Raw genomic sequence first — 24,202 nt, 5'->3', positions numbered from 1 at the left:
TGAAAATATGCAGTTGAGTCTTTTGCTATTGTGGTTAGCTAATAGAAATACATATTGTGTTTTCGCTGTAAAACATTTTAAAAATCGGAAATGATGGCTGGATTCACAAGATGTGTATCTTTCATTTGGTGTCTTGGACTTGTGATTTCATGATATTTATATGCTAGTATTTACTTGTGGCGCTATGCTAGGCTATGCTAGTCAGCTTTTTACTGATGAGGATGCTCCCGGATCCGGGATGGTGACCAAGTAGAAGTTAATGGAAAGCTAATTACAGAAAATAGCTTACGGTTGGGAGTGTGACGAAATAAAAACATGGCATTCTACCTGAGAATTTTAGAACTTGGACACTGTCTAATCGGCCTAACGTTATATCCTAACTTGACTTTGGTGCAGGTTATGTTCTTCTTCATGTTACCGACTCTGGTAAACACACTATATCAAATACAATCTAGGTTTATTCGTCACATGCACAGGATACAGAAGGTGTAAACTGTATATTGAAATGGTTACTTGCTAGCTAGCTAAACAATGAACCATAATTCCAACTCATAACGTTACATAAATATGTAGCTAAAGCTAACCAACTAGGTTAAATGTTAGCTAGCTAACTGGCCTGATGTTAGCCAGCTGGCCTGAAGCCAGACTGGTAAAAGTTGGTTAGCAGTGAGGTGTGAGTGAAGCTGGACTTTAGATAGAAATGGGAGGTTGGAAATAGGCCTGTAGTTTGAGAGGAGGTCTTGGTCGAGGGATGGTTTCTTGAGCAAGAGGGTGACGGCAGCATACTTTGAACAGTGATGGCACCTGCACAGTGTGTAGGGAGTTGTTGAACAGGTTGCATAAACTGGATGAGAGCTAGGGGTTGGAACCGGTTCAGGGAACAGAACCAAAACACAGAAAAATTATGACATTTTCAGAGGAATGAAACAGAACCGGGAACGAAAGGGATCTCTTGTGTTCTGAAACAGAACCATTATTTTAAAAGCATTGGAACTGGTTAATAATGTTATTTTACATGCCAAGCGTTTTACATTTTTTTATTCTGGTGCCGTAAGCTTGTTAGCTGGCTCTGGTCTAGGGTGTTGAGCCAACTCTCGGATGTTCAAAGTTTCTCCATATTAGTCGCTCCTCCGTAGGTATCTAGCTAGTATAATTATGTAATTCAGTTAATTAATGATAGGCCTACTTCTAATATCCTAAATACATTATAATGCAACTAATTTCATGATGCCCAGCGTGTCAAGCCAAGCCTCCCATGTCCACCCCTCTCTCCCCACACCCGCACAATTTCAGTTGCATCTTTTGCCCTATACTTGTCTGTCCATCAGCATTTGTCAGTCTGAAATTCTGTAGTTGACACTCGGATATGGGTCGGGTCCTGTTTGGTGGCCATGGACCTCGAGTCTGTGTAAAAATGTGAAATACAGACAGGACCCGAAATTAGATTACAAGAGTTTAGTTCCTAATAGCCTCTTGGCGCACCGATCCCTTTAGCGGGATCATTTTCGTCAACATCCACTGAATTGCAGAGCGCCAAATTTTAAAAAAATTACAAAAAAATATTTAATTTCATGAAATCACAAGTGCAATATACGAAAACACAGCTTAGCTTGTTTTTAATCCACCTGTCGTGTCATATTTTGAAAATATGCTTTACAGCGAAAGCAATCCAAGCGTTTGTGTGAGTTTATCGATCAGTAGACAAAACATTACAAACACCTAGCAGCAAAGTATCTTGGTCACGAAAGTCAGAAAAGCAATAAAATGAATCACTTACCTTTGATGATCTTCGGATGTTTGCACTCACGAGACTCCCAGTTACACAATAAATGTTCCTTTTGTTCGATAAAGATAATTTTTATATCCAAAAACCTCCATTTGGTTGGTGTGTTATGTTCAGTAATCCACAGGCTCGTGCCGGTCATGAAGGGCAGACACAAATTCCAAAAAGTATCCGTAAAGTTCGTAGAAACATGTCAAATGTTTTTTTATAATCAATACTCAGGTTGTTTTTAACGTAAATAATCGATAATATTTCAACCGGATGGTAAACTATTCAATACAAGAGAGAAAGAAAATGTTGAGCTACCACTTTCGCGCGCATGAACTAATCGAAGGACATCTGGCAGTCCACTGACGCGATTTGATAAATCTCGCTCATTTTTCAGAATAAAAGCTTGAAACTATGTCTAAAGACTGTTCGCACCCTGTGGAAGCCTTAGGAAAAGGAATCTGGTTGATATCCCTTTAAATGGAGGAAAGGCAGGCAATGGAATGGGGATTTTTCAAAATAAAAGGCACTTCCTGGTTGGATTTCCTCAGGTTTTTGCCTGCAAAATCAGTTCTGTTATACTCACAGACAATATTTTGACAGTTTTGGAAACTTCAGAGTGTTTTCTATTCTGATCTGTCAATTATATGCACATTCTAGCATCTGGGCCTGAGAAATAGGCCGTTTACTTTGGGAACGTTATTTTTCCAAACATAAAAATACTGCCCCCTAGCTTCAAGAGGGTTCCTAAACAACAAACAAAAATGTTACGTTTATTCACTAGAATAGCCGGCCTCGAGGCATCCCAATTCAGCCGATGCGCGCCTCAACATTCCAACAGCCTAATAAATACATTTCATATATGATATCGCAAAATGAATCATTTCGCTGTGTTTACAATTGTCTTAGGTAACATTCAAAGTAAAAATGTAAAACCTCTAAAACACCACAATTCAAGTGTTAATACATAGGCTACATTTAATATACATCATCAAAGAAACCCATGTTTCTTCATTTAGGCAGGTCTTAAGGAACATTATGAATATAAGAAAATTATTTTTAAAAGAACAGAATAGCATATTTGAGTTGAATTACGTTACTGTACTTAAGTGTTAAGAGTGCCTACATGTGGGCCAAAAAGTTAGGCCTATATTTTGAAACCGATCTGCACATTTTTTATGCATTGTTTGGCAAAGGTAGGTGATATGGTAACTTTAAAAGATTAGTCTATTTCTGATGTAAAAAGATTTACCTGCATACGACAGACAGTATGATGATTTGAAAAAGTCACCTTTTGGTGCTCCATTTCCAGCCGTGCCTTGGATACCTTTTCTATCAACCACATCCAAACCAAACTCAAGGCTAATTCTATAAAGGATATATATCTACTTTTCATTTAGAACAATAAATAAACTATTATAATGAGTTAGACCTGAGTTACAGAAATAGGCTGCAATAATCAATTAACACTACCGTTCAAAAGTTTGGGGTCACTTAGAAATGTCCTTGTTTTCCATGAAAACATACATGAAATGAGTTGCAAAATGAATAGGAAATATAGTCAAGACATTGACAAGGTTATAAATAATGATTTTTAATTGAAATAATAATTGTGTCCTTCAAACTTTGCTTTTGTCATAGAATCCTTCATTTGCAGCAATTACAGCCTTGCAGACCTTCGGCATTCTAGTTGTCAATTTGTTGAGGTAATCTGAAGAGATTTCACCCCATGCTTCCTGAAGCACCTCCCACAAATTGGATTGACTTAATGGGCACTTATTACGTACCATACAGTCAAGCTGCTCCCGCAACAGCTCAATAGGGTTGAGATCCGGTGACTGTGCTGGCCACTCCACTATAGACAGAATACCAGCTGACTGCTTCTTCCCTAAATAGTTTTTGCATAGTTTGGAGCTGTGCTTTAGGTCATTGTCCTGTTGTAGGAGGAAATTGGCTCCAATTAAGCGCCACCCACAGGGTATGGCATGGCGTTGCAAAATGGAGTGACAGCCTTCCTTCTTCAAGATTCCTTTTACCCTGTACAAATCTTCCACTTTACCACCACCAAAGCACCCCCAGACCATCACATTGCCACCACCATGCTTGACAGATGGTGTCAAGCACTCCTCCTGCATCTTTAAAATTGTTCTGCATCTCACGAATGTTCTTCTCTGTGATCCGAACACCTCAAACTTAGATTTGTCTATCCATAACACTTTTTTCCAATCTTCCTCTATCAAGTGTCCGTTCAAAAGTTTGGGGTCACTTAAAAATGTTCTTGTTTTTGAAAGAAAAACAAATTTTTTGTCATTAAAATAACATCAAATTGATCAGAAATACAGTGTAGACATTGTTAATGTTGTAAATTACTATTGTAGCTGGAAACGGCAGATATTTTATGGAATATTAACACAGGCGTACAGAGGCCCATTATTAGCAACCATCACTCCTGTGTTCCAGCACGTTGTGTTAGCTAATCCAAGTTTATCATTTTAAAAGGCTAATTGATCATTACAAAACCCTTTTGCAATTATGTTAGCACAGCTGAAAACTGTTGTCCTGATTAAAGAAGCAATAAAACGTTCCTTTAGACTAGTTGAGTATCGGTGCATCAGCATTTGTGGGTTCGATTACAGACTCAAAAAAGGCCTTTCTTCTGAAACTCGTCAGTCTATTCTTGTTCTGAGAAATGAAGGCTATTCCATGTGAAAAATTGACAAGAAACTGAAGATCTCGTACAACGCTGTGTACTACTCCCTTCACAGAACAGTGCAAACTGGCTCTAACCAGAACAGAAAGAGAAGTGGGAGGCCCGAGTGCACAACTGAGCAAGAGGACAAGTACATTAGAGTGTCTAGTTTGAGAAACAGACGCCTCACAAGTCCTCAACTGGCAGCTTCATTAAATAGTACTCGCAAAACACCAGTCTCAACGTCAACAGTGAAGAGGCGACTCCGGGATGCTGGCCTTCTAGGCAGAGTTCCTCTGTCCAGTGTCTGTGTTATTTTGCCCATCTTAATCTTTTATTTTTGTTGGCCAGTCTGAGATATGGCTTATTCTCTGCAACTCTGCCTAGAAGGCCAGCATCCCGGAGTCGCCTCTTCGCTGTTGACGTTGAGACTGGTGTTTCAAGAAGAATTTCAATCAATTCTAAAACATTAAAAACGGAAAAGTGGTGCATGCATATGTATTCACCCCCTTTGCTATGAAGCCCCTAAATAGAATCTGGTGCAACCATTTACCTTCAGAAGTCACATAATTAGTTAAATAAAGTCTACCTGTGTGCAATCTAAGTGTCACATGATCTGTCACATGAGAAATACAGATCAGGGTTGGGTTCTAAAAAAATATCCAAAACTTTGAACATCCCACGGAGCACCATTAAATCCATTATTAAAAAATGGAATAACATGGCACCACACAAACCTGCCAAGTGAGGGCCGCCCACCAAAACTCACAGACCAGGCAAGGAGGGCATTAATCAGAGAGGGAACAAGGAGACCAAAGATAACCCTGAAGGAGCAGCAAAGCTCCACAGTGGAGATTGGAGTATCTGTCCATAGGATCACTGTAAGCCGTACACTCCACAGGGCTGGGCTTTACGAAAGAGTGGTCAGAAAAAAGCCATTGCTTAAAGAAAAAAATAAGCAAACACGTTTGGCGTCTGCCAAAAGGCATGTGGGATACTCCCCAAACATATGGAAGAAGGTACTCTGGTCAGATGAAAGTAAAATGTAGATTTTTGGCCATCAAGTAAAATGCTATGTCTGGCGCAAACCCAACACCTCTCATCACCCCGAGAAGCATGGTGGTGGCAGCATCATGATGTGGGGATGTTTTTCATCGGCAGGGACTTTGAATTGAAGGAATGATGGATGGTGCTAAATACAGAGAAAGTCTTGAGGGAAACCTGTTTCAGACTTCCAGAGATTTGAGACTGAGACGGAGGTTCACCTTCCAGCAGGACAATGACCCTAAGCATACTGCTAAAGCAACACTCAAGTGGTTTAAGGGGATACATTTAAAATGTCTTGGAATGGTCTAGTCAAAGCCCAGACCTCAATCCAATTGAGAGTCTGTGGTATGACTTAAAGATTGCTGTACACCAGCAGATCCCATCCAACCTGAAGGAGCTGGAGCAGTTTTTCCTTGAAGAATGGGCAAAAATTACAGTGGCTAGATATGCCAAGCTTATAGAGACATACCATACCCCAAGAGACTTTCAGTTGTAATTGCTGCAAAAGGTGGCTCTACAAACTATTGACTTTAGGGGGGTGAATAGTTATGCACTGTTTTGTCTTATTTCTTGCTTGTTTCACAATAAAAAAAAGTGGTAGGCATGTTGTGTAAATCAAATGATACAAATCCCCCCAAAATAATTTTTAATTCCAGGTTGTAAGGCAACAAAATAGGAAAAATGCCAATATAATACTTTCGCAAGCCACTGTAGTGTTTGTTTACATTTTCTTTGTTTACAAACATTGAAGTAAAACAAGCTTATATTTTTGGGTTCTGATGGGGTACGACTGTTGAACTAAGCTCATAAGTGATATTCTTCAAGAATCAATGGGTACATATTGTAACGATCGTTTTTGGGTGAGAGAGTGGACCAAGGCGCAGCGGGTGATGAATACATAATGATTTATTTGACAAGACGAACACTGACACGAAATACTTATATAATTACCAAAATAACAAACGCACGTAGACAGACCTGAACTAACGAACTTACATATACACGAAGAACGCATGAACAGGAACAGACTACATAAAATGAACGAACAAACCGAAACAGTCCCGTGTGGTGCATAGACACAGACACGGAAGACAACCACCCACAACAAACAATGTGAAAACACCTACCTTAATATGGCTCTCAATCAGAGGAAATGAAAACCACCTGCCTCTAATTGAGAACCATATCAGGTCACCCATTAACCAACACGAAACACATAACATAGACTGCCCACCCAAACTCACGCCCTGACCGACTAACACATACAAAATAACAGAAAACAGGTCAGGAACGTGACACATATCATTAACAACAATTTATGTAGCAGCTGCTGATTGCCCCTTTAAGCGGCTGAGCTAGCTAGGTAGCTGTTGAGCACTTTGACTGTGACAACTTTCTAGCAACCCAAAGACAGCAAGCTAGCTAACTATTTTCCAATTAGGCATTTGTTTCATAACCCATCTAGCGAAGGTTGCAAGCTAGCTTAATCTAGCCTGCATAATACTGTTTGCCTTGTTTGTTGATCTTTAATACTAGCTAGCTAGCTATGCAGTTCCAACCTGCCTAGATTCCCATCCGACCAGCTAGCAATGGACAGCTACCTAGCTAAATATTTATAGTAAAGAACAGACATTCTCCAAGCCGAAGTTGGATATTAGTAGTTGTTTAGTAAAGGAGACAGGAGTTGGCCTAGGTCTGCTACACCTGGGCCTGATTGACTAACAAGCTACTTTTTAAACAATTCAACATTTTGTTTTCAACTTTAGTCTTGGCCTGCTCCTGGAGGGAAAAGACGTCCACCGAAATGCTTCCTCCGACGCCTCGAGTGCCACTACGTACTGATATTAGCATTTTCAGCGCATTATGCCCATATCATCAGAAAAGTATCTAAAAACAAATTTTGAAGGTCAAAAAAGTCACAGAGCATTTGAACATGAGGCGTGAAAAATGCTAATAATGGTACCATGACTTGAATGGGATTTGTGCCACAAATACTAAAACATTAGGTGAAGGAACCTCTGCCAAAGCATGAATTGCTGTCATACCTTGTCCATAGACTGCTTACAGGGTAAGGAAACCAATGTAATTTTGTAATTTTCACACTTATATTTCCACTTTGATACTGTAGGCAAAACTGGGCAACAGGTAGCCTACTGGTTAAGAGTGTTGGGCTTGTAACCGAAAGGACGCTGGTTTGAATCCCAGAGTTGACTAGATGAAAAATCTGTCAAAGTGCCCTTGAGAAGGGCACTTAACTCTAATTGCTCCTGTAAGTTGCTCTGGATAAGACTGTCTGCTAAATGAAAACATTTATATAAATTGTGTTTTCTGTCAACGCCAGGCTTTCTGCAACAGCCTTTAACTTCTTCTTCTGCACCACAACAAACAATTAAGCAAGTACTTTACTAACCCCTAACCATAGTACTGAGGTCAGTGCTAAACTAACCTCCAAGCTCTACACTCAACAGGGTATTAAAAGACTTACTGATGATACAACTGTAACTCTAGTGGCTGGTATTCTGGAATCCAGCCTGTGGGGTATCTGTGACCTTTCCCTCATACGAGAATACATGTAAAGTGTACAAGGTTCAGAATTTAAACTAACACATGATGCAGATTGGCCTGCCAACACAACGGGAAGGTTACCTTGTCAATAAACTTGACCCTTTTTTTTGTTGTCTAAAAATACGGAACAGGCATCCACAATGAATTTTAACACCTCTTTGCATTGCAGTGATTGTAACACAAGACAATACCAGACTACTCAACATAAGGAACAAGTCACACCGACTCGCCGCAACAAAACCTGATCCAGACTCAGCAGATGATTGACCTAGCACAGGAGGACTACAATCCAAAACACTGTACTTGGGACTACTCACACCAGTTGGTTTACATTGAACACAGACAATATCACTCAATTGTAATATGTACGAATTCTATGAGTCACATTACCTGATGAAGATATTCACCACATTATTATTAGACAAGATGGTGTCCGTTTTGCTAGCTCCTCCTCAACCTTGCTATTTTTTTGTGTGTAAGGATTTCACTGTACCATTTACACTCACTGTGTCCTGTGCACGTGACAAATAAACGTGTTTAATTTATTACGCCAAGACTTCCAGCTATTTGTTTTGTTGTTCAGTACTATCCGTCCCTCTTCAAAAAAGTGGGCCAGCTCCCCCCCAGGAGCATTCTGAGTTATGAAGGAGGTAGATGAAAAGTTGACCCCCCCCCCCACCATATCATATGCCTCAAGAAATATCCCAGACAGAAGCCCAGTTTCAGAAACCTCCACTGACAGAGAAGTGGAGAAGTCTTAGTAGGGGAGACTAACCAAAGAGGAAAACTTGGACACTTTTTTTTAGGAAAACAGTAAAAGTTTGGGAGAAAGGTAAGACATATTTTTCTATTAAATTGTTATTTGACAACGTTGGTGCACTCTTTTTTTTATTTTTTAGTTATTGACATTTTTTCTACATGGACCCGATGGTAATGAGCATTTTAGAATTATTATTAGAAGTAGTACACTCCATTAGTTATTTCAGAAATCCTTAAATTATTAGAATTTAAGATTTTAACACTTTTTCAAGGGGAGCATATCCTCATTTCATGGTCCAATCCTAACATAATCCCAGCATTAGCCAACCTAAATACAACCTTCAATTTTGTTCTCTTCAAATCTATCCATTTGAATGGCATGCTTGGGTTCAAAGGGAGTTCTCCTTAATTGACAAGCCCACCTGTACATATGTTCCTTTACTTTGCTCTTGCAGTTTCTGCCTGCCAGCCAATGTTCAGCAGTGAGTACATTAATACATATGCACTTGAGAGCCTAAAACAGTCCTGTGCAATGGACCCATGGGATTTTGGTTTGCAGGTCTATTTATAAATTGTATCTACATTGCACGCAGGGCGATATTTGCAAATGGGCTAATCGGATACTGTAGCTGTCTTGCAAAACACATCTTATATGGAGCAAATTATACGCTGCCCTTCAACTGGGCACTTGTAAGTATGTAGGGCAACTTATTTGGCAATAAGGTGTGTTGAAGACTATGCCTGATTGTTTGAATGAATGAATGAACAGTACGTGACAAAACAATTTATAGAACAGAGTATTTATTTTCTTTTAAAGTATTTTTTACTTCAAATGCTGAGTGTGCTTGTCCTAATTCCTTGCTTGAGAAATAGTGGTGTCTGAACTGACTGAAATCCTTGATAAAGATGAGCAATAATGACTGTATAAATAATTCAAATACTGAGCTCCAGTATATTGTATGCTCAAAAAAAAAAAAAAAGGGGAACTTATATTATTTTATTCACTTGCTCAGAGAAAGCGATTGTTAAACAAATCATATTTTTTCCCTAAAATGTAGGGTTCAAAATTATTCACACCCCTAAAGAGTCTTGTGAATAAGGTAGTACAAGTTTAGTATTTGGTCCCATATTCCTAGCACGCAATGACTATATCAAGCTTGTGACTCTACAAACTTGTTGGATGCATTTGCAGTTCGTTTTAGTTGTTTCAGATAATTTTGTGCCGAATAGAAATGAATGGTAAATAATGTATTATATTATTCTGGAGTCACTTTTATTATAAATAAGAATATAATATGTTTCTAAACACTTTTACATTAATCTGAATGCTACCATGATTACGGATAATCCCAACTGAATCGTGAATAATGATGAGTGAGAAAGTTAGAGGGTCAAAGATCATATCCCCAAGACATGCTAACCTCCCCTGTTATTGGTAATGATGAGAGGTTAGCATGTCTTTGACCCTTTAACTTTCTTACTCATTATTATTCACAATTCATTCAGGATTACATTAATGAAGAAGTGTTGATATACATATTATTCTTTATAATAAAAAGTGACTCCAGAATGATACAATAGATTATTTATCATTCATTTCTATTGGGCACAAAATAATCTGTAACAACTAAAACGAACTGCAAATGCATCCAACAAGTTCGTAGAGTCACAAGCTTAATGTACAATAGTCATTGCGTGCTAGGAAAATGGGACCAAATACTAAGCTTTTGAATCTTTAGGTGTCAATTTTTACCCCTACATTTTGAGAAAAAATGTTTAACAAGTAATATCAATCTCTTTTTCTGAGCAATAGTAAAAGTGTAAAAACATATTTCCCATTTTATTGGGGAGCATACAATATTTGCAAAGGACTGTAAAGGTTTGAAAATGATGATTCTACAGTATATTTGGAAAGTATTCAGACCCTTTGCTATGAGACTCAAAATTGAGCCCAGGTGCATCTTGTTTCCATTGATCATCCTTGAGATGTTTCTACAACTTGATTGGAGTCAACCTGTGATAAAATAAATTGATTGGACATGATTTGGAAAGGCATACACCTTTTCTTTATAAAGTCCTACAGTTGACAGTGCATGTCAGAGCAAAAACCAAGCCATGAGGTCGAAGGAATTGTCCGTAGAGCTCCGAGACACGATTGTGTCAAGGCACAGATCTGGGGAAGGGTACCAAAAATATTTTGCCGCATTGAAGGTCCCCAAGAACACAGTGGCCTCCATCATTCTTAAATGGGAGACGTTTGGTACTACCAAGACTCTTCCTAAAGCTGGCCACTCGGCCAGTCTCAGCAATCGGGGGAGAAGGGCCTTGGTTAGGGAGGTGACCAAGATACCGATGGTCACTCTGACAGAGCTCTAGAGTTACTCTGTGGAGATGGGAGAACCTTCCAGAAGGACAACCATCTCTGTAGCACTCCACCAATCAGGCTTTTATGGTAGAGCGGCAAGATGGAAGCAACTCCTCAGTAAAGAGGACTCTCAGACCTTAACAAACAAGATTATCTGGTCTGACGAAACCATGATTGAACTCTTTGGCCTGAATGCCAAGACAGCACAGGAGTGGCTTCGGGGAAAGTCTCTGAACGCCTTTGAGTGACCCAGCCAGTGCCCGGACTTGAACATCTCTGGAGAGACCTGAAAATAGCTGTGCAGCGACACTCCCCAACCAACCGGACAGAGCTTGAGAGGATCTACAGAGAAGAATGGGAGAAACTCCCCAAATACAGGTGTGCCAAGCTTGTAGCGCCATACCCACAAAGAATTGAGGCTGTAATCACTGCCAAAGGTGCTTCAACAAAGTACTGAGGAAAGGGTCTGAATACTTATGTACATGTGATATCAGTTCTTTTTTATATATACACATTTGCTAAAATTTCTTAACAGTTTTTGCATTGTCATTATATGGTATTGTGCCTCTTTTTGCATGTTATTTTGGCATTAATACGTGTCACATATCAGTTTGCAAACAATGTAAAAAAATAAATATAGAATTGAGCCGCATACAAACAGCTCCAAAATGCAGGTGTTTCAGCCTAGCTAGGTGCTTTCTGTGGTGGTGGGGCAGGCCAGCAGAAAACAGGAGCATTGCACCGTGATTGGCTCAGCATTGCACCGTGATTGGCTCAGTGTTCTGTCACTCATGGGGACACTGTCACCTGCCTTTAGTAAGGGTAGACACAAGAATGTGAGCCCTTTGGGTGCTGCCATAGAGTTACATTAGAAGTGCCCTTCCAAGAAGGCTCAAATTGGCCACAGAAATGACGTCAAATCACGTTATATGCAGGGTAGCTTTGATTCATGTCAACATCTTACTTTCACAATCTTAGCTAGCAGTCATCGTCATGAATCAAGTCTACTGGCAAATCCTTTTTAATGCTTGTCATATGAAGAGAAAAAAATGAAGAGAAAATATAGATAAAACATATCAGTGCTCATCGGCCATTGGACATAAACATTACACAACAGTTGAGATTTCACATTCAACAATGAGTGGTTTGTAAGGAATCGGTGACAGTGGCTAACTGCAAGCATTGCAACTGGGAAGTCGGGAATGATACGTTTTGAACAGTCATTCAACTCGGAATTGTAAATCCGGCATCTTTCTCTTTGATGACAAAATTTACCCACGAAGGACAGCCTCGCCACTTTCCTGTTCAAGCACATCGCAACATGAGTCCAAAAATGTCTTATGTTGCTTCTTAAATGATGTAGGATGCCAGTGAGATAGTATTACTTTCTTAGCTACAGTATACATAAGTTTGTTGTGTAGTAAGCTGTTAGTAGCCCATGTGCCTCACCCTAATAATTTGGTCTATTTTCACATTGTAAACACATTGTTCGTGGCCGGTGTGTGCTTGTTTGCAAACCTTTTGTTACAGCTTTGACAGTGCTACGGATAGTAGTGTACTGTAAGAACGGCCCATGTTCTGAATTGTCGCTGTACATTTCAAAAGTGCTGAACAAATAGTTATTGACTACGTCTGTTGTCGCTCGCTTATTAATGTCTTAATCGAAATGACGGATTGCCTTTTATCTGCTTGTCGTCCCCATATGCCATAGTTTGTACATCTCAATTGTCAGCAGAAACCACCTTTGTTCAAGCAAGTCAGCCATACCAGCTATGTTTCTTTAAAAAGGCAGTAAATGAGGCTGAATGAACTGTTTCGCTGCCAGACAAGGCTCCGCTGAAAGCCAGGTGTAGCAGTGGTAAGATGTTAGGACTGCTGTTAGGACAGCTTTATGTAGGCCTTAACAGTTTGTGGGCACCATTTGTCACCGTTATAGTGCAATTCATGTATTGTTTAGTGTTTTTTTTTTTTTTTTGCCCCACCAAGATTTGCATGCTAAAATTGCCACTGAACCCAGGACAAAATTATATATTGATATCACTACCCTGTAAGCAGTATGGACAGGTTAGACAGCAATCCATGCTAGTTTTATTTACCTGGCCAAGTTTTTTTGCAATATCCCTGATATTAGCATTTTCACACTTCATGTCCAAGTCATCTTAAAGTAACATAATTAAACTACACAATTAAAACCAATATGTCATTTTGTAATTTGGGTAAAATAATATTTTGGCTTGGTGTGCTTAGGAATGGGTCTCGCAAGATCCAACTTGGTGAACATAATGCATAATACGTAACTGCATGCCCTTTTTTTCTCTCGAGATTCAACATGGCAGTTGCCAGCATGGCCATGCCTGGCTCCACAGCAGGCCCCACACTGGGTTTTGATGACTACAGTCTCTACAGCAACCTGTCAGATGATGAGCTGATGCAGCTGGCTATCGAACGCAGCCTCAGTGAGACCCACGATGCCACTGCACCGGGTGAAGCCAGCAACACCACCACAGCTCTAGGAAGAAGAATAGTCCAGTATAGGGAAAATCCACCCCCAACCAGGGTGAACCCACCAAATCCACCAAGGCAGGAACCAAGCCACAGGCCGCCTACTGCCAAACCAACTGACGCGTATGTACCAGCTGAAAAGATCCTTCATTGTTTTTCATTATCCACAGGGTCATTGGGACACCCTTTACATTAAGTTGTAGGCTACAGATAGTTACATGCAATTCAAATTTCTTGACATGTTATTTGCAGATGTATGCACGAGTGACTGTTTTCTTAAATGAATGACTTAGTTAACGTGACTAAACTATCTACCTGCTAATACTGCTAGCCGGCAAACCAAGAGGCCCCGAGTATCAGTTGTTGACATACGACACCTCGTTAACATGCTGTCCTCATTGCTTCCCGTTGGGCCACGTGCGAAACACCTGTCCTATCGCATCTCATGGCACTGGATTCTTACCCAACGGGCATTTTAGGAATAGATCCAAGTAGCAGTCTGAAGTTCATATGCCACCATGGAGAGAAATAGAAACACTAACGAAAACAAGTCTTGGTGTAGAGTTGGACGTACTGTTGTAGGCTCTAAAAAGTTAGCTATGTCACGTTACAGTATTGGCAGGACAATTTCTGGATGGTGTGTGTAAATTGGCATTCTAGCATCTAGGGAAATTGTTTAAAAAAAAAGTATAATAATTGTGCCCTCCAACTGTACATGTTGGATATTAACATACTATGCATATGTCTAAAGTCTACCCCTTAGAAAAGCATTCAGAGAAACACTTGAAGGGAGATATGAACTAAAATTATGATAGTGGACAGGTATTTTAGATGTAATAAGAGCAATGAGAATTGATTAAGGAATCAAACAATTAACTTTTGAAGAAACACACATTATCTATTGAGTTTGGGATCCCTCCATATTAGTTTAGTTAATTTAAAGTACACATTTGCAGCAGTCAGCTATATTACTGAGTATTCACCCCTCTTGGATTTTTACACATTTTGTTACAAAGTAGGTTGAAATGGATTTAATTGTGATTTCTTTTTGGGTCATTGATCTACCCAATACTCTAATGTCAAATCATTTTAATATACACTGAACAAAAACATGAACACAACATGTAATAAAAAATCCCAGAAATGTTTAATACGCACCCCAAAATATTAATTCTCTCAAATGTTGTGCACAAATTTGTTTATATCCCTGTTATATCCCTGCTAGTGAGCATTTCTTCTTTGCCAAAATAATCCATCCACCTGACAGGTGTGGCATATCAAGAAGTTGATTAAACATGATCATTACACAGGTGTAGCTTGTGCTTGTGACAATAATTGGCTACTCTAAAATGTGCAGTTTTGTCACACAACGAGATGCCACATATGTCTCAAGTTGAGGGAGCGTGCAATTGGCATGCTGATTGCAGGAATGTCGACCAGGGCCTGGCTGGGTGGGCCTGGCTGCCAAGTGGGTGGGCCTATGCCCTCCCCCATGGCTGCACCCCTGATCAGTTGTGATTAGGACCTAATAACATTATTTTTCAATTGACTGATTTCCATATATGAACTGTAACTCAAGAAAATCTTTGAAATTGTTGCATGTTGCGTTTATATTTTTTGTTCAGTATAGTTGTATAAGTATTCACGCGCTTTGTTTTTGGCAAGCCTAAATTCGCTTAGGAGTCAAATTTGGCTTAACAAATCACATGATAAGTTAGAAGGTTTCACTCTGTGAAATAATAGGGGTTAACATGATTTTTGAATGACTACCCCTTCCTCTGTCCAGACTGCTCCCCATACATACACTACCGTTCAAAAGTTCGGGGTCACTTAGAAATGTCCTTGTTTTTGAAAGAAAAGCAAAAATGTTTGTCCATTAAAATAACATAAATTGAGCAGAAATACAGTGTAGACATTGTTAATGTTGTAAAATACTATTGTAGCTGGAAACTGGTGATTTTTTTATGGAATATCCACATATGTGTACAGAGACCCATTATCAGTAACCATCACTCCTGTGTTCCAATGGCACGTTGTGTTAGCAAATCCAAGTGTATCATTTTAAAAAGCTAATTGATCATTAGAAAACCCTTTTGCAATTTTGTTAGCATGTTCCCATCTCCACAGAGGAACTCAAGAGATCTGTCAGACTGACCATCGAGTTCTTGGTCAGCTCCCTGACCAAGGCCCTTCTCCCCGATTGCTCAGTTTGGCCAGATGGCCAGCTCTAGGAAGAGTCTTGGTGGTTCCAAACTTCTTCCATTTAAGAATGATGGAGGCCACTGTGTTCTTGGGGACCTTCAATGCTGCAGAAATGCTTTGGTACCCTTCCCCAGATCTGTGCTTCAACACAATCCTGTCTTGGAGTTCTACGGACAATTCCTTCGACCTAATGGTTTGGTTTTTGCTCTGACATGCACTGTCAACTGTGGGACCTTATATAGACAGGTGTGTGCCTTTCCAACCATGTCCAATCAATTTAATTCACCACAGGTGGACTCTAATCAAGTTGTAGAACCATCTCAAGGATGGTCAATGGAAACAGGATGCACCTGAGGTCAATTTTTTTTTCAATTTAAAGTTTTATTAAGTTTTCAATCAACCAAACAAACACATTCCACATTCACAGATGTGACAGACTTAAAAAAAATATATATATATAATAAAAAAAATAAAATAAAATAAAAAAGTTTTATATATATATATATATATATATATATATATATATATATATATATATATATATATATATATATATACATACATATACATATATATATATACATACATACATACATACATACATACACACACACAAATAATAATTATAACAACATTTAAAATATAGAACTTGCAGCAGCACTATCAAGGTTCTTATTAGCTATTTCCAGCCTTAGCTGAGATGACGAGCCGATGGTTAGTTTTTAGATTTTACAGCACCTTACACAACACGCATCTGCTTACCTCCCCGATCCCCCCATTCACTCTGTCCAATTTGAGATATAGTTGAGTAGTGGAGACCAGAGTCTATCAAACTTGGGCTGTCTCTTGTGGAGGTCATAAGTGAGCTTTTCAAGAGGGAGAAAGTCAACAATCTGGTCAATCCACATTTTAAATGTAGGAGAGGTACTAGAGGCCCACAATAGAAGAATACATTTCTTAGCAAAGTATGTAATGGTCATGAGCAAATTTTCTCTGTCAGGATCAAGAACAAAGTCCTGCTGGGCATTAAGAAGATAGAGACACGGGGTCATATCAAACTGTACATCTAGTATTTTCTGTGCAGCAGTATGTATAGATTGCCAAAATCTGGCAATCTCTCTACAGCTCCAAAATACATGCATATAGGTTCCACTTTCAGAGGTACATCTTTTACAGTTAGGAGAAATGTCTGTTTTCATTTTATGGAGTCTCAAGGGAGTGTAATAAAATTTGTACAAAAATTTGTAATTAGATTCTTTCATTTTTACATTAGTAGAGGAGCAGTATACCCTGTCGCACACCTCCGCCCATAACTCATCACTGATAGACAGACCAAGGTCCTTTTCCCAGATTATTTTCAAAGGAGTAAAGGAGGAGCCTCCTTTCTCAGAAAGGAGTCTATAGATATAGGATATTTTGCCTTTAATGGATTGTGCTGTGACAAGAAGGGTTTCAACTTCATTCAACTGAGTTCTAAACCTCCTCTTGGAAGTAAGTGAGGAGATGACATGTCTAATTTGAAGATATTTAAAAAAATGGGATCTTGGCACATTGAATTCACTGCAGAGCTCTTGAAAGGATTTCAGTGTAGTGGTCTTCTGATGAAATAGGTCTGAAAAGGTCCTGATTCCTAGAGTATGCCAAAGATTAAAGTTGGCATCCCTCAGGGCTTTTGGCAAGTCTGGGTTGCCTACTATAGGCGAGTGAGAACATATTTGGGAGGAGATGCCGAGGTATTTCTCACAGTCCCTCCACGCTAGTAGGGTGCTGTAAATCACAAATGTTTTGGCTATGTTGCCCACTTCACTAAAGTTATTAATGAATATAGTTGAGCTTAGTGGCAATGAACCACAGGATTGGGCTTCTATCTGGATCCACGTTGACTCTTGTCTGTTTGTGATCCATGTTAGCATGTTGCGGATTTGGGCAGACCAGTAGTACAATTGAAGGGAGGGAAGGGCAAGACCACCCTTAGATTCAGGTTTCGATAGAGTGGAGAGCTTGATCCTAGGTTTTTTATTGCCCCATATAAATTTGGTGATGCTTTGGTTAATTGTTTTGAAAAAGGAAGCTGGGAGATAGCATGGGAGCATCTGAAATAAATAGTTCAGTCTAGGGAGGATGTTCATACGGATTACATTAATTCTTCCTACTAAGCTAATTGGGAGGGAGATCCAGGTTTGGAGGTTGTTCTTGATTCGATCCAGGAGTGGAAGATAATTCTCCTTGAAAAGCCTATTCAGATCTGGTGTTATGAATATCCCAAGGTATTGAAACCCCTGTGTCTTCCATTGGAATGGGCATAGTGTCTTCATAGAACTGGTGAGTGTAATATTGAGAGGGCAGACAGTGGATTTGTTAAAATTAATCTTATAACCTGAAAACGTGCCATACTGAGCAATTGTGTCTAAAATGGGAGGAAGGGATTTCTCAGGGTTGGATATGTAGAGCAAGACATCATCCGCGTAAAGCGAAATCTTGTGCTGCAGGCCGCCTGCAGGAACACCTATAATACTTGGATTGCTCCTTATCAACTCTGCCAGAGGCTCCGCCCCCAACAAGTAGAGCAGGGGGGACAGCGAGCACCCTTGTCTTGTGCCCCGTCCCAAAGGGAATCTGTCAGAGTTCAGTCCGTTAGTAGTCACCATGGCATTTGGATGAGAGTATAGTGATTTGATCCATTTAATAAAGTTTGGGCCCATATTGAACTTTTCTAAGACTGAGAACAGAAAGCTCCACTCCATCCTGTCGAACGCCTTCTCAGCATCCAGTGAAGCCAGCAGGACAGGGGTCTTCTGTGCGTTTACTTGATCAATAATATCAAAAAGACGGCGAATGTTATCAGAAGAGTTATCAGTTATCTCTAATAAATCCCGTTTGGTCCGCTTTTATTATTTTGGGAAGAAGAGTGTTTAGTCTTTTGGCGAGCAATTTGGTAATTATTTTGTAGTCGAAATCCAACAAGCTTATGGGACGGAAGGAGGAGCAGGATAGGGGGTCCTTGTCTTTTTTGAGCAACACTGTAATGCGAGCTGTGTGCATTGAGTCTGGGAGAACTCCGTTTTTGCAAAAATCCTCCAGCATTGGCATGAAAATAGGGCTAAGCTGGGGCCAAAAAGCTTTGTAGAACTCTCTGGGGAATCCATCTGGGCCTGGGGACTTGTTAGGTGGCATGGAGGTAATTGCCTCCAGGATCTCCTCAGGAGTGAAGGGGGAGTTGAGATCTTCTTGGTCGGTCTCTGATAGTTTAGGTAGCGAGATTCCCTCTAGGAAGGAGTGGAGTTCTGCCTCCGTGTGTTTTCTCTCAGAGGTATATAGTTTGCAGTAAAAATCATGAAAAGTTAAATTTATATTTTTTGGGTCATATGTGACCTCGTCCTCTGCTGTTCGGATAGCCATAATTGTACGCTCTGACTGCTCTTTTTTTAATTGATAAGCAAGCAATCTACTAGGCCTATTGCTATACTCATGGTATTTCTGTTTAGTAAAGAAAACCTTTTTTTTTATCTCCCGAGTATAGTCCAAATTCAGTTTGGCTTTGGCTGCTTTGAGTTGACTCCAGGAGGTGCTGTCTGGGGATTGTTTATGTACTTTTTCACAGCGTTCCAGCTCCCTCTCCAGATCTAGCCTGTGTGCTTCCATTGCTTTTTTCTTAGAGGAAGCATATGCAATTAGATGACCTCTTAGTGTGGCTTTAGCAGCGTCCCACATTGTGGCCGGAGAAACAGGAGAATCTTTGTTGTCTTGTGTGTAGTTGTCTATCCATGTAGTTACCAATGTATGGAATGCTTCGTTTGATAGCATGGAGGTGTTGAATTTCCAGCTCTTTGACCTCGGGATGTTTTTGCAGAGGTCAAAGCGGAGGTGGACAAAGGCGTGATCCGAAAGCGCTATGGGTCCGATTGTACACGTGGCTGAATTTATGAAACTCGTTGGGATAAAAATGTAATCTATATGGGAGTAGGTGTTATGGACATTAGAGTAGTATGTATAGTCCATAGATGAGCTATTAGTCTCTCTCCAGATATCTATCAGTCCCATCTCTTTAGTAAGAGAGTTCAACATCTTTGCAGATCTAGGATTTGTGGTGGGGACTTGAGATGATTTGTCTATGGTTGGGTTCCGGGTACAATTAAAATCTCCGGCCAAAACTCCAAAGGAAACACAATGCTCATTGAACAGGGTTATCATTTTCGACATAAAAGCAGGAGTATCTATGTTAGGGGCGTATATGTTTAAAATAGTAATTGGTTGCCCATACAGTGACCCAGTTATCAAAATAAATCTCCCCTCCGGATCAGATATGTTTTTGTCAATTATGAATGGAACATTCTTATGGATAAGTATGGCTGTACCTCTACTGTTTGATTTGAAAGATGAGAAATACACCTGTCCCACCCAAGCTCTGCGGAGTTTGACATGTTCAGCATCACAGAGGTGTGTCTCTTGCAATAGCGCGATGTCTGCTTTTTCCTTTTTTAGAGCACATAGTATCTTTTTCCGTTTTATTGCATGACCTAGACCATGGCAGTTCCATGTCAATAGATTTAAGGTACTAGTCATCGTCATCGAACAGTAATCGAACTTTAGTGCAAGTCATCTCTGGGTAAAGGTGGATAGTAGTTACAGCTGCGTTCACATAAAAGGAAAATAAATGGTTTACATAAAATAACAATCTCTGAACACCCCAGCCGAGTTCCCAAACAACTCGACATATCCCGTTGGATCTATTACCTCCCCGCTCAGTCACAATTCTGTGTTCCAACAACAACAACAAAAAACCGGGAACAGTTAGCAACGCACAACGTCTCCCCCTCCCCACCAAAGAAATGCCTCATCCTCTCCGCCCCGCATTGAGTAAGTGACAACGTAGCCCCCGTCCAGACCCCATTACAAATGGGAGAAAATAAATGTGGATAGGATTCGCCCCTCTGCCTCGTCCAGGCGCCCCGCGTTTATGGTTATCTTGTTGTTTATGTCAGGCAAAGCATTTTCCAGGATTGTCACCTTGCCCCCTATCGCACTGAGCTGAGCGTTAATGGCATCTAGTTTAGTGTTGAGTTCTGTACGTTGGGATCTCAGCTCAGAAAAGATGTCTTTGACAGAGTGCGAGGTTGGCATTCGTTGGGCCTCGGGGGGGAACGGGTCCTCTTGCTCCTGGCTAATGGCGCTAGCTTTTTCTGAAGCTAGCTGCTTCTTGGAGGCTTTTTCCGTCGCTAGTGCTCGAGTCCGGGTAAAAATGTCACCTGCAGTGTCGCCTTTTGTAGCCGCCATGACTTTTTGACTAAAGCTAAATGAGTTTAAACTTGAAGTGGAGGTAAGATTAGGAATTGGAAACTACTTGTGCAGAGCTCCTAGTTCATGCGGCCATCTCGTTCAGGGGTCACGTGATCTCCTCTGAGGTCAATTTTTAAATCTCAAAGCAAAGGGTCTGAATACTTATATTAATATTTCTAAAAACCTGTTTCCGCTTTGTCAATATTGATTTGAATTGGGTTGAGATCTGTTGAATGAGACAGCCATGGCATATGGGTTACATCTTTTTCATGATCATCAAACCATTCACTTGGTGGCATAGCCATGGTAGTCAAAATAATGGCCTGCCCAGCATTTTTATACATGACCCAAAGCACAATGGGATGTTCATTGCTTAATTAAATCAGGAACCACACCTGTGTGGAAGCACCTGCTTTCAATATACCCAGTTTATCCCTGATTTACTCAAGTGTTTCCATTATTTTGGTAGTTACCTATATGTACTTGGGTGATTCTCATGAAACTGGCACTTGACAAAAAGTATTTTGACAATAAAATCATAAGAATGTGGTGATTGACAGAGTCGAAAGCCTTGGCCAAGTCGATGAAGACGGCTGCACAGTACTGTCTCTTATCGATGACGGTTATGATATCGTTTAGGAACTTGAGCGTGGCTGAGGTGCACCCATGACCAGCTCAGAAACCAGATTGCATAGTGGAGAAGGTACGGTGGGATTCAAAATGGGAATATATGGGAATTAATATTAGTTTTTTGCATTGGATATATTTACCATATCATATGGAGACAGAAACATAAACCTTTTACCTTGTCATAAGTAGACATAATGGCAAATGATTAAATCCCTCCAATAGAATTTTTTTTTAAACGATTTAGTTACGAATTGAACTTTAATTTAATGAGTTGACTCTTCACATGGGATGATTTCACTGAACAAGAAAAGATACGGAATATTATATCAGGCTCAAAAAGCCCAAAATTTGCCCGGATGGCCACCAATTTTTCAACCCTTGTATTGGTCAGCCTGTTGCTTGCGTGTTCCCAAACAAGGACCAGTTGCACTCTGAAGCGACTGATGTTGGTGGGATTTGGAGAATAATGGAGGCAACAGGGGAAAGAGCCTCATATCTACAAAGCCCCTTCCACCAGGTAGCTGATGAGATATGCTAGCGCCACTGCCATAATGCATCTCCATCCCAAAGCCCTTGCTTGGAAGTGTACTTCGCCAGACTGCCAAGAACCTTGCCCTCATCCAGGCCAAGGTGGCGAGACACGGTAGTGATGAAACCATAGGCCTTGCTGATCTCTGCACCAGACAGGATGCTCATGCCAGCATACTTGGGGTCCAACATGTATGCTGCGGCATGTATGGGCTTCAGGCAGAAGTCTTCACGCTTTTTGATGTATTTCAGAACTGCAGTTTCCTTGCTTGGAGCAACAGTGAAGTGGGCAGGGCAGTAAGGATTTCTTCTCTTACATCTGCAAGCAGAGTCTGAACATCAGACAGGATAGCATTGTCTCCCTCAGTCCGTGCAATGGCTACTGCTATAGGTTTCAGGAGTTTCAGGCTGCTTACCACTCTCTCCCAAAAATACATCATCCAGGAGGATCCTCTTGATGGGGCTGTCCATATCGGCAGACTGTGATATGGCCATTTCTTGGAGAGACTCCTTCCCCTCCAGGAGAATGTCAAACATGATGACAACACCACCCCAACGAGTGTTGCTGGGCAGCTTCAATGTGGTGCTCTTATTCTTCTCACTTTGCTTGGTGAGGTAGATTACTGCTATAACTTGATGACCCTTAACATACCTAACCATTTCCTTGGCTCTCTTGTAAAGTGTATCCATTGTTTTCAGTGCCATGATGTCCTTGGGGAGCAGATTCAATGCATGAGCAGTAATGGGTGCGCAGCCAATGGGTGCGATGTGAGGGTAGGATGCCTCAACCGTAGACCAAGCAGCCTTCATGTTCGACAGATAATGCTGCACCAGTGCAAATACCTTCTGTGGTCCAAGGTCATTGATGATTGCCTTCAGCTCATCTGCAATGTAGAGACCGGTGTGTCTGTTGTCCCTTGTGTCTGGGCTCTTGTAGAATACTGGTTGAGGGGTGGAGATGATGTAGTTAATTATTCCTTGCCCATGAACATTCAACCACCCATCAGAAATGATTGCAATACAGTCTGCTTTCTCTATGATTTACTTGACCTTCACTTCAACTCTGTTGAACTCTGCATCCAGCAAATTAGTAGATAAAGGATGTCTGGTTTGAGGGGTGTATGCTGGGCGAAGAACATTCAGAAATCTCTTCCAATACACATTGCCTGTGAGCATCAGAGGTGAACCAGTTGCATACACAGCTCGAGCAAGACATTTATCAGCATTTCTCTGACTCCGTTCCTCCATTGAGTCAAAAAACATATGATTCCAGGAGGACTATGAGCTGTTGCTATCGATAAGGTGTCTGATTCATCATTTTCACCTCGAATAGAAGTAGAAGGACTTTTGTCAGAAGTTGCTTGTTGTGAGCGCTGAGGGAACTTTATGAACTTGGCCAGATGATTCTGCATCTTTGTTGCATTCTTCACATATGATTTGGCACAGTATTTGCAAATGTACACAGCTTTTCCTTCTACATTAGCTGCAGTGAAATGTCTCCACACATCAGATAGTGCCCGTGGCATTTTCCTGTAAAGATTAGAAAAGAATGAGTAAAACAATAAATAATAATATATATATATATATATATATACACACACAATTCCATGTACAGATAAATAGTTAAGTAGTTAGATTAAACAACTCCTTTGTAAGATAAATGTTTTAAAATGAAACATGTATAGAAACAGGTGAATTAACACCACTCAGTTAGCAGGCTCAAGCAAGCTAAAACCCACATGGTAGCTGTCACGTCCTGACCATAGGGCTTATGTGTTTTGCTTGTTTTAGTGTTGGTCAGGACGTGAGCTGGGTGGGCATTCTATGTTGTGTGTCTAGTTTGTCTGTTTCTGTGTTCGGCCTAATA

General features: G+C 40.4%; 1 protein-coding gene across 1 annotated transcript in view; it reads left to right on the top strand.

The window, feature by feature from the left end:
• Positions 1 to 13,525: 13,525 nt before the first annotated feature.
• The window catches only part of LOC120023961 (ankyrin repeat and SOCS box protein 2-like), a 35,981-nt gene continuing 25,304 nt past the window's right edge, over positions 13,526 to 24,202 (top strand). Inside the window, exon 1 of the mRNA XM_038968061.1 lies at positions 13,526 to 13,725. Within this exon, the coding sequence (XP_038823989.1) occupies positions 13,526 to 13,725 (200 nt within the window). The remainder of the gene's footprint in view (positions 13,726 to 24,202) is intronic.

Source organism: Salvelinus namaycush, chromosome 29 (genome assembly GCF_016432855.1).
Source record: "Salvelinus namaycush isolate Seneca chromosome 29, SaNama_1.0, whole genome shotgun sequence".
Classification (NCBI taxonomy): Eukaryota; Metazoa; Chordata; class Actinopteri; order Salmoniformes; family Salmonidae; genus Salvelinus; species Salvelinus namaycush.
The sequence above is the reverse complement of the archived record's forward strand: the minus strand, read 5'-3'. Positions and strand labels throughout refer to the sequence as shown.